The sequence below is a fragment of the Boleophthalmus pectinirostris genome, unplaced genomic scaffold, assembly GCF_026225935.1.
Source record: "Boleophthalmus pectinirostris isolate CB_2022bp ecotype Guang Dong unplaced genomic scaffold, ASM2622593v1 HiC_scaffold_23, whole genome shotgun sequence".
NCBI classification, from domain to species: Eukaryota; Metazoa; Chordata; class Actinopteri; order Gobiiformes; family Gobiidae; genus Boleophthalmus; species Boleophthalmus pectinirostris.
This window is the reverse complement of record NW_026571207.1, coordinates 13,599,726-13,611,961: the sequence shown is the minus strand read 5'-3', so window position 1 is coordinate 13,611,961 and position 12,236 is coordinate 13,599,726. Positions and strand designations below refer to the sequence as shown.

The 12,236-nt window shown below is 38.2% G+C and overlaps 1 protein-coding gene across 1 annotated transcript in view; it reads right to left on the bottom strand.

The window, feature by feature from the left end:
- spata5 (spermatogenesis associated 5) overlaps positions 1-12,236 on the bottom strand; it is a 167,483-nt gene that overhangs the window by 37,028 nt on the left and 118,219 nt on the right. Inside the window, exon 16 of the mRNA XM_020917598.2 lies at positions 9,299-9,463. Within this exon, the coding sequence (XP_020773257.2) occupies positions 9,299-9,463 (165 nt within the window). The remainder of the gene's footprint in view (positions 1-9,298; positions 9,464-12,236) is intronic.

Genomic DNA, 12,236 nt, shown 5'->3' with positions numbered 1-12,236 from the left:
TAGCTAATTCTGGAACTGTTTTTAAGCTATTTGTACTAATAAGGTTATATGCAATACCCAAATATCCAAAAATTTTCCTTTCACACGACAGAGATTCTGAAATATCAGCTCATTTATTTTGGATGAAACGGCACAAAATTGGAAATACGCAATATACTGTTCCTTAAAAGATCCACAGCGTGACTCAAATCTGGGAGGTTATTTTTTTGCTTAAGATGTTCCATAGTATGGCATTACACGTATGTATCTCTATGGAGATAAGAAGGCTAGGTAACAGATCAGACCTGAGGAAAGACCAGCCCAATTACAAAAAGAATTAATGTTTTTCAAGGTTTTTTTAGGCATCGAAAACATTTGTAATTGAATACATGCATGGTAGATACACTGAATGCTATATTGCGGAAAGCAATAACATCTCCATGGGAAAAAAGGGTGACTCTCCATCAGAAAAGTCTATGATCCAGGTTTAAGATATCACTGAAAGCCCCACCGCCATGGAAATGAAGGGTGTTTTATACTAAATATTACCTTAAAACATGCATCCTTATAATATAAATGTGCTTGCTTCTCCACAGACCTGACTCGTAACCTTGTGCCCTGTTAATGTTATGTAAAAATAAGGTGTTGAAAAATGAAATGTCTTCCCATTACCCATATATTAGATAAAACCGCCAAATTATACAATAATCTTATGTTAATATATATGTATATGACAATGCTGTTCTGTTTTTATACCATATAGATTAGAGTTAGTTAGAGAAGCTGAGATGTGTTGAGTTTAGCCCCTGGCAGCAGATATATGATCCATGCATGTGCTGTGGGGCTGGAATGCAGAGAGAGGTGTGAAGACGCTGCTCAGTGTAAATCATATACAATTACAGTTACACTAGTGTCTAATCGTCTGTCTCCAACACAAAACTTCAGCTCATCCAGATGTACACATTTTCTGAGAATCGACTCAAAAACTAAACAAAGCTATAGTATTTGTAATAAACCTAAAACGTTTTCTACATTCAGCTATTATTATTATATTTTTTCGCAAAAAAAAAAAAAGAAAAAAAAAAGAATGTGCATTACAATCTGTTTAGAAGTCCTATGTTATGCAGAATTGACTCCTGTGAGCTTTAAGCCATGTTAGAATGTTGTTACCTGCTCAAAAACAAACCAAATAATTGTGTTTTGTTTCATTCACACATGTTTGAGTAACATTTTATTATTAATGTCTAGCTCAAAATGCTCTGTTCCACCTTGTGATGTCATGAAGCAGTAGTTTTCAGGTTAACAGCTCCTTTTTAACTTTTCTTTAGTAGAGACGGGCCATTCCAGGGCTGAAATGATCCAAATGATTCTAGAGAAGGTATATGACGTTTAAAAACACAGTGGAGCACTTCTTGTATTACCACATGACATCACACAGCCTAAATATTCAGGATGTGTGTTAAACATGTATGGTTGAAACAAAACAAAATTCCAGAAATGTTTTTCATGAGGACACAAGGTCGTAACCAAGATCAGAAAATAGTGTAATATGGGACCTTTAAGGATTCTTACAGATTCAAACTATGATGATGCAAACACAAGACGTCTGACTAGCATGCTAATCGGATTTTTTAAAATCTAAAAGCCTGATAGAGAAATAGTGCAGTGCCGGCTCAGTCCTTGATATCTTGGCCTACGTCATCAGAGGTATAATACTCCCTACAAAAGAAACATAACCAGACTGGATAAGACTGGAATGAACAACACTATCACAATTTGCTACACCGATCGTAAATAAATTTCTCTTGTGCTAGAACTCCAGCTTTATGTCTTTTGTTTCAACTCCACTACTACTTGCTACAACTTACTACTTCAATTTATTCTACAACAGGTACATCTTTAGTTTGTACTGTTCCTGAAAGCCTCATTTGTGCACCTACTTATTTTGGCAACAGAGAATCAAACCACTAGACTACAAGTTTCCTCAAGAGCTGATTATGCTTGCGCAATTGGCTCGGATTTGTAAACTGCAAAGATAATAGCTCTATTCAAACCAGGTGAATATAATGCAAGTACTATTTTGCAAGGAATCAATCCATAAGTACAAGCAATTTTAGATCTCTAAGGTCAGCGGTGGAAGAAGTACTCAAATGTATACCAGAGCAAAAAATACTCACGAAAAAGTTTAAGTATCACATGCAAAAATCTATTTTAGTATTTAATAGTAATACAAAAGTATTAAAGTACCTGTTTAAAAATGCACTTTGTATTTTTCACAGATTTTGAGATTGTATTGAATGTATTGATTTTGATAAAGATTTGTGCTGAACTTTGTTCCATAAAAAACATGTAATAAATTTTTTTCTTAACTGTTTTTAGTTGTATATTTTGATTTGCTCAAACTAAGAACGTGTTAAAAGTCCAAGCCCAAATCCTTATTTGGGCTTGCCTCTCCACAGACCTGACTCCCATAGCACTCAAGAATGGTTCGATTGCAGTAGACAAAGCAGGCAATCAAGTACAATCAAAAGCCGGACACTGCAGAAGTTGTGGGGTTTTAAAATGAAATCTGGCTTGCATTTCATGGCCTACAGCTTCAATAAGCCGTGGTTGTTGATTTACGAGTCCCTGCGTTCTTACAATGGGCTCCTGGACGTGTGTGTGCTAGCCATGGCCAACCACTGCGCCAAAGCAAATACGACCGTAGGGCCACAGTAGGGGTAGGTTAATGAGAGCAACACCATTTCATGCTTTAAATGTTCAATTAAAATAGAAGATTAAAATACTTTTCTGGCATGGTAATTTTATTTTTATTTTTATTTTTTTTTTACATTCTCGCTTCTTAAGTTGTCTACTACTTATGCACAACTTCAAATAATTAGGAATGTACTAATCCAGCTTTTTCAGTTCTGATAATTATTTTGATATCGCAGATTTAAGTACCTGCCGATACCCCAATAATAACCGTTAACTGCGCAGAGGCAGAAAACAGCATTTATATCCATTAAACAAACATAAAATAAGACAGAACTGATCCAGATCTGTTGTGTAGCTGTTACTTATCCCTTAAGTAACTAGAGAACAACTTCATATAAATAAAAGTTCAAACATGAGGAGAGTTTCTGGGGAAAACTACGATCAGTAAATAGCTTTATTACGTTACTAGGTAACCAGGATATTGACTGAACTGGAAGCCGATATCGGATCCAGCAATTTTTCAGTATCGTGCCGATATCAAATACCAGTATCAGACAGGTGCATCCCTACAAATAATACAGTAGCACAAATAATAATCCTGGTTACAGATCAAGCAAGAATATCTAAATGTAATGTTTTACCATATAATTTCTCAATTTTGTGAAAGTTGTACTGCAGGTTATTTAAACTTGTCAAAATTTTTGTGTAAAAAACAATTTTCTGTTAACTGTAAAAGCAGCAATTTGTGACAAAATCAGACCACTACACACTGTTTGCATGCACTTATAAAGTATTTATCAATCACAAGAAATTATTTTGAGATATCGCAATACAAAGTTCTGGGGTGAAGGTATCTTGGCATTACAAGGGAAGATCAATTTGCTCTGGTGTCTGAAAAAGTGGCTTTTGAGCCACTTGAACATTGCGGGCCCAATCTTGCCCCCGATCTTAGCGCTAATGGGAGGCAAATGAAATGAAGAACGCAGAGAAAGCTAAAAAGGCTGATGTGTGCTCGTGCACAAGCTTACAGGGTTGTGTGTGCATGTGAGGGGCGCACATGTGCGTGGAGTGTATGGAACACAAACCCAGCCGGTTCTATCATGGCCCATCCAAAATTCCATATTCCTGGTGCCTCTACTGGTGCGTACTTGCATCGTGGAGCTCCGGAGCTGTTTTAATGTACCCATATATAAGTTTTCCCTGCACCCCTCTTTGCTGCCTGTAATGAAGCAAAGACTGTAGACATTACCCACATGGGCAGTGTTTTTAAATGCCCCCTCGTTAAGGCCTGCAATAGTGCTAAGATTGGGGCAAAAACTTGTGGCCAGGTCATTTTTATTCTTAAATCCCATCGTCTTTCAGCCATCTTTTTCACAAGTGCTCCCACCCCTCCTAGAACCCCTCCAGCCACCCTCCAGCTGGGGCAGGTATGCTCCCAGGACTGATCAGGTGTTCAGCTCTGGTCTTGTCTCTCACTTGTGGAATGGAGGTCTGCAGTCACTTGCCGTGGAGTTTGTGAAACGTCTACAAAAAAACTCAAAGACATGCCACAGAACGCTGATAAGAGCCCGGCAGTCCCACCTGTGTACGGAGTGTATTTACTGTGCCAATGCTGCAGGTCACATTAGATTAGACGGAACTTTAGACTGTGCCGATCAGACAGGGGAAGTTTTAAGGCAAACAGGATACAGATAACAGCTAAGTACTACTCAAGATAGGGCTGGGTACGATAGGAACAAATCCAGACTGATAATGATTTACAATGAAAAGGGTTGGTAAATATGTTATTATGAATGGTTTTCTAAAGGCTTGGATAAAAGAGAAGTAGGGCTGTCAAAGTGCATGCGTATGTCAAAATTAAAGGTGCACCATGTATATTTTCTGGTCTCCATGGAGATGATATTGCTTTGATTACAAGAATCCACAGTATAGCTTTAACTGACCACTAAAAGACCAGTTACAAGTTACAGGGCAGATCTGTAAATAGGAGGACCCAGTCATAGTAAAAATGCACAATTCTGCAAAATAGAGTTGAAGGTAAATGCCATATTGCATATTATTTTAAACAAAGTAATAGCATGTCTAAAAGCAGCTCCTTACCTTTTTGCCATTTTCTATAGATCCACAAAATTACTCATCTTGAAAATATGTTCCCATTGCACCCAATAATTTCCAACCCCAATCTCCATAGAATTTAGAAGCGTCCAACATTATCTCCGTAGTCCGTAAAGATATTGCACTCCTACTGGTTTAAAAGTTACACAACTGAACCTGGGATGCCATTTTAGGACAGATAAAGTGATCCAAATCCAAAGACCTGGCAACCCAAAGTTGGACAAGACACATGTAAAACAACAACTTTCACATATTGTAAAATGTTTTATGACTGTGAAAAAAATAAATCAATAAATTTGGGCAAACTCCATATGTGATATTTCTGCCATTTATTTTTTAACAAAACTAAATCCCTTCAGGGCTGCCATAAGGTGTCAAATTTCAGTACCATGTAGAGCCACACAAAATACACCCCACTATTAATTTTACCTCTGTATCGTTTACAGAGTTGAACTTAAACTGCACTTAGCTTGGATCAAAATTCACACATCTCTCAACTGCTCCAACAATGTGCCAAGAAAGAAAGAAAACCATACTACTTCTGTGTTCATCCACTGTGTGAAAACAAAACAAGCGAACTCTCTGTCCTGGCTGCTCTCACAAACATGTAAGAGTGAACTGTGAGTGGGACAACAATGAGATGAGTGAATCCATGGCTGTAATGGCATGTATGTGTGTGGACTGGCTGTTTTCTGTCAGGAGATCAGCGGAACAGATCTCACATGACATGGGGAGGCTGCAAGTTCAAATATAAGGGGGTGTATTCAGGCGGAAGGATACTGTAATATCTATATGTACAGTCTGTGGTGAACTGTTGATAGGACTACATTTTCACAAAATTGTCTTCTCACAACCATAGACTGTAGGGGTGTAACGATACACAAAAATCACAGTCCGGTACATATCTCAGTTCTGAAGTTACGGTTTGATTCATTTTTGGTACAGTATGAGAACAAAATGCGTGTTGTTATTTGTGTGTTTATTAAACCAACAATTAGTTTTAACATTATAATAATGTTAAAACAAAAAGCTCTAGTGTGTCCTGTGAGGAGCTCTGTCAGATTCACCTCTAAGCTGTGGAGATACTGGCGGGCTTGTCTGTATACATTATAACATGTACTGTATTTATTATCTTTTTATTCTTACTATTGTCTTTTTAATACTATGAACAAGATATCATGTGTTCTTAATAAAGATTGAAATGAATTGAATTGAATTGAATGGGGGCCGAGATTTCGTCCCGGCGAAAGTCAGGATCGCGGCACGACAACTGTAGTTTTGAAAGGATTCACGTGGTTTGGAGAGACGTGGGGGGGGTGGCAATTGTTGTCAAGGTGGCCACCCTAACTATAAAGCACTGCAGGGAAAAACTGCCACACCAATCACGGACGAGTTCCCTCATGAGTATTAAAGAGCCAAGTCTTCCGTGTAGTAGCGGAACGCAACAAACCAAAAGTCCCATACCGAAGTGGTTTGGCACGAATACATGTAACATTACACCCCTACTAGACTGTATAGAGAAGTGAAGAACTAAGTGAAGAACTAAGGGAGTGTGACATCACTCATAGCATTCAGCTCCAGTCAAATGAACCTCATGAGGTTGGCAGTTGTAGGGGCAAATTTGGAGCCAGTCCCTTTTTGAAATAGGAATTTATTTATGGACAAAATGGTGAAATCATCAGGATCACATAGAGCGGATTAATATGAATATTTTAAGACCAAAATGACTCACTGCAGCAGTTTTTCAATGCAAAGTCAAGAGTCGATGGAGCCGGAAGAACCCCCCCTTGCTCACTTCAACATGGTGGCTAGCAGGTTAAGCTAAGTCCATATTCTAGAATATACAATCTCTTTTCAGAACATAAGACCAACAGTTGACATCTGCAGAATGAAATGTCCCTCACCTGAAACTTCCACACAGACATCCACTTCAGTAATACTCATACTTCATAGTACTTTTAACCAGGGGTGGGCAATATTTACAAAAAGGCATATCTTGAGTATTATGGCTACAATAATCTGAAGATATTTTGGTAACACAACAGAAATGTACTGTTCATGTCTATTGGTTGAGGTTTAAGTATAAGACAAATGTGAAAATTCTAGTAAAAATGCTGTACCTGATTGTTACAGTCTTAAAAACACGAAAAACAGAAATAGTTAATTAACGGTTTTCACTCGCTTACCTTATGCATTCCAAGCATCCTATTTATTCACCGCAATGAGTTTATGAGTGCTTTTCACAACTCTGAGAGCAGTGTTTTGCCATGATTGTAAAGCTAAAAAATAACCAACATGCAAATGTGCACTTCCTGATTGTCATTATCTGTACTGGGGCAAGATTTTGCTCAAATACATGGGGGAAAAAAATCAGGGCTTTTACAACAACTTTTTGGGGAAAAACACAAAATGTAAAGTGTGGTACCCCAGCTTTAACTTCACTTTTCTTTCTATATTACACCACACATTACTAGTCCCTTATCAACTACTAAAAACACATATTCTATTTGTTTAACAGTATTTCACATTTGACACAAAGCATCTGTAAGTGTGCTTGTTCCTTCCTCAGAGAGCAGTGTTCTGAGCTGTTCTGAGCTACCATGTGCATCACGCGGTAGATGAATGCTCCCAGACAGATCCATCACAAAGAACTGTGTGTGCCTGTCTCCTCCGGTGCAGTGAGATCATAGGGACGCTGGGTGACATAGACAGACAAGCCCCACATCATTGAAAAAAAAAAAAAAAAGAAACTGGCCAAACACTGCTCTGAAAGGCTACCGGGACGCTGCTGAGGACAAGCTGAAGACATAAGCACATTGCACAAGCGTTTTATAAAGTTAACAGGCGTACAGGGCTTGTAAAGTCTGACCGAGTATGGCTGCAAATTAAATTCTTCCTTTATATGTGAATATGCACTGTGACCAGTAAAACTACCAGTTTCCACTCCAACTGTGAACACATTCTTCAAGTGGCAGTAAGGAAAAGGTATTTAAAGGGAAGAGAATCATTCCGATATTGTGCCCATTTATATGACAGGACTTGTACTTCCAATTTAAAGGGGCACTGAGTAACTTTTCTGGTTCGTGACCTGCTTGTCTCCATGCAAATGTTCCAGAGTATGGGACCGAACTGACCTGTCACTAGAGACAGACACATATATTAGTTGGCAGATATATCCGGACGATATTTGCACTTTTTAGTGTATTGGCTATCGGCCTTAAATCTCCAACAGCGGCCGATATTTTGTAGCTGCCTAAAAAAATTGCACAAAGCTTCATTTGAACTCTTCAGTCTCTCTCTCATCTTAGTAAAACTGGGTGGTAGATAAGTTTGTAAGGAATTAAAATTGTATATTTGGGGAAAATATATCAAAATTTACACTACATATCGGCAAGAAGAAAATATTTGCAGACCTTATCGGCCATCAGTTTTTCCACATTCTAAACAACTGATATCTTGGTATCTATTGGCATTGGCCAACAATGTCCTGACAATATCTCAGTGGAAACCACCAGCAAACTGGATTTTCTATGTACTGCAAATTCAATATTTCTTGTGAAATACTAAATTGGTGAATAAAGCCAGAATAAGCTAATATTATCACATGCAGACTGTGCCTAACTGAAAGAATAAGGTGAAGCATGAGATGAACCGAGGTTACTTATTAAGTGGTAACTGGGACAGCTGAGAGTCATAAGAGGTCAGTGACGTATTTTGTATGCGCAGAAGCTGAAATTACATACTTATGGAAACTGGAATGAGCTATTTATAGTTACAGTCATACTTGGCAATTTTTACTTTCTGTCCTATTTTTTACATAAGCATAACTGACCACAAGGGGACAGTACCTATTTTGATGTCTATAACAAAAGAAGAAAAGAATGAGAACTGCGCACATCAATTACTTGAGACGGATGCATTGGAGGAGAGTAAACAGCCCAAGAACGAGTCTCACTTGTAAATTGTGAGATTTAGTATTACAAACTGCAACATTTCGGCACTAGGCCTTAATCGACAACTAAAAACAAATATTCTATTTATTTAACAGTATTTCACATTTGAACACAGGCTCCGCAAATGTCCATATTGTATTTTTTCTTGAGTTTTCAGGCCTTAAATAATTTTAGACAGTGCTTGCTAATGTGTGCATTGTGTCATCAAGGTAACAGCAGAAACATTCTACCATACAGGAATACATGTAGAGCACCCCCAGCCACGCCACTGCAAATGATCAATTAGGACAAAATGTATTAAAAATCTAATTTGATTACATTTGAAGACATAGCATAAATGCTCATCTTGAACCTACTGCTGTTGCAATGTTTTGTTTTCTGTGTGCATGTTTTTTTTTATTATATGATTCATGCAAATAGCAATACTATATACTTTAGTCATATATTGGAGCAACATACATATATTTTGCTCTGTTAAAACTGTAAATGGATGTGTAATGTGTAAAAAGATTTTGCTTATAAATCCCCCGACGTCAATGGCACCAAACACTGACCTCAGCTCCAGAATACTTGTTGGTCTTGGACACCAGCTCGTCTATGGACACGTCTGGAGCTATGGGCATGCTCCTGAACTGCAGAGTGAAGATTTCACGCCGTGTCGAAGCATCGGGGAGAGGGACGTAGACGATCCGGTCAAGCCTCCCTGGCCGCATCAGAGCCTGTACGGAGAAGGACAACAGCTGTGATTACAATTTGACTTACATAACACAACACAAATCAGCCCAGGTGATAACATGTCAAACTGGCAAGTATAAGGAGTAATATTGGTAAAATATTTTGCACTCATAGTAGTTTTGGAAGTACTTTTAAAGGCGCTATACTTGATTTTTCACTGTTTTAAAACAATGTAGACAGAACTCATTAATTTTAATTGGTTTGCAACAGTAAAAAACTGTGATGAGTTTATTATTGTTTTTCAAAACTTTCAGAAGCCAGAGTCAAGGTTTGCTCTCACAGTAATGCTGACAATAACTAGAATGCTAACAGTGCTATTTCCTAGTTCATGGAGCATATTTTTACAATATATCTGTACTGGGACAAAACAAATGTTACTTTTTTACATTAAAGAAATGGGTACTGGCCCTTTAAGTAAAAAGTATTGAATTTTAATTAGATTTTAGTCTAGCAACTTACTACTGTTGCAGATAATACAACTATAAAGCACTGGCAAGGACACAAAATAATAAAAATAATGTATAGAAAATTACAGTGAAAAGATTAAATACTGGGAATCCATTCAGAAAGCTTTAAAAAATTGGTCTTGCAATTTCAATAGAAAAAACAAACAAACAAATAAACAAGCAAACTGAAGACTCATCTCATTTATGCTGCATTGGACAACAGTGGTGCAGAATATATGATTAGTTAGCCATTTTTAAGATGCTCTACATCAATACATTTTATCCCATATACATACAGCACATACACACTGGATTTAAACTGTAAAATCCAACAACAGAAGTAGCATCAAGAAACCTGCAATAGTGCTACATTTCCACTCAAAAGCCAGACTCTGAAACGTCCACTCGTAGCCGTCAGCATGGAGACGATGTTGACGTTATCTGATGGAGCCTGCACTTCCCACAGATCACATCTCGGTGACCCCACAACAGAGCTGGAGTGCGCAAAGCCGCGGCTGTCTCCTCTGTCAGACGCGCTTAAGTGGCAGGGACCTCTCAGCACAGACAGGCAGACAGACGCACCATACACCCTGTCTCCACGTGGTGTCCGACAGAGTCTTACTTCAGATATCTAATTATGATATTGGTCATTTTCAGTTTGATGATGTCATTCTGTTTGGGGAATAACTTGGCCTTATTTATTATTGACAAAGTCCATTATTCCAGTGTGTCTGTAAGTATTACCAGCACATTAGCAGTGATCATTTTAATTTCACCATGTAAATAGAACAGTGAGGTTAGGTAATATTATAAGCTTGGTTCTCTTGGTTTTATTGCACAAACTTATATATAACACTAACAAACATTTCTGGTGAAGGGTCTGCTGTCTGCTTGTCTTCAGATGTGATGAGTAGGGCTGTAGTATGGCATTAAAATTGATCCTTGGGCCTTTCTTTTGCTCAAAACTGCCTTGAAAAACATGCATGTGCAAGCTCGCCTCGTCACTGATCTGACCTGTAGAACAAGATAAGACAAGAGGAAATTTTGTAATAAAAAAGTTTTACAATATAACCAAGATTCTCATTCAACATTAAAAAGGCATACTTCAGCGATGTAACTATTAGCAGAGGACATTTTAGGAAGTTCTTGTGGCTCAAGCAAAGTGAGTGTATCTGGCAGCAGAGACAGCAGCAGGAGTTGGCGGAGGTCCAGACTGGTCACAGTGGGCTAAAGTCCTAGGCCAGCAGACAGACGCATGCATGGCAGGAGGGCCCGTCAGGACTGATCAGGGAAGCTGCAGGCACCACAGCACAAGGCTTTGAACTCTGCACACAACTGTCGTCATGCAGCCAGTTCAGCTAGGATCACCCACTTTCTCCAAGATTATCTAATTAGTATGGCGGTATCAAAATGTTATTAATTAGTGTACAAAGAGAAGTAAATCTGATGTGCAGGAAGAATGTAACAATACCCAACTCTCATGGTATTATGTAATTAATGCTCAGTGTCTTAGAAATATTACTGGCTAAATGTGATGTTTGAATTCGTTAATGTCCCATATTATGCCGTTTCCGGGTAGGTTTTTTGATGAGGTAATATTCTAACATGGCTAAAAGTTCACATAATACAGTAATATACGGCTATTTGAGTTCACATTTTCAAAATTGCACAGGTTTAAATTACTTAGGCCTAGGTAAGAGAATGTCCTGCACCTCACGTCATAGTGAGATGAGGAATTTGGTATTTTTGTTGCTGAAATGTGAACATTTGGCTACCCGAAGTTATATAGTTCTGTCACATACAAATGAACAGAGGAGCCAGTCTCTTGCGTAACAATGCTGATATTTATGTTATTTATGTGGTATCGTAATCAGTACAATATGTTAAAAGAGGATTAATGGTCTAGTGGCCAAAAACATAAACAAACATGGCAAAGGATCTGGGCAATTAGTAATGACTGCCTTGACTAGCTGTGTTTGTTAGCATCAGCATTAAAAGTCATGACTCCTTCTTAAGGAATGCACCGATACGATACTCAGAATCAGATGCTGGCACCGATACTGAAAAATTTGCTGGACTGGATATTGGCTTCCAAATATCGGTGCAGCTGATATCCTGGTTGGGCCAAAGAACTGATGTAATAAGACTATTTAGTGGTTGTAGTTGGTCTAGAAAGTCTCACAATGTTTCAATTTCTATTAAAGGTTGTATAGAGGATTTTTTAAGGGATACGAAATACAGCGACCGTCCTTTTTCAAATGTTGTGCATGTGTGACACCACCTTCGTCAGTAGAAACATCTCCTCCTCCCG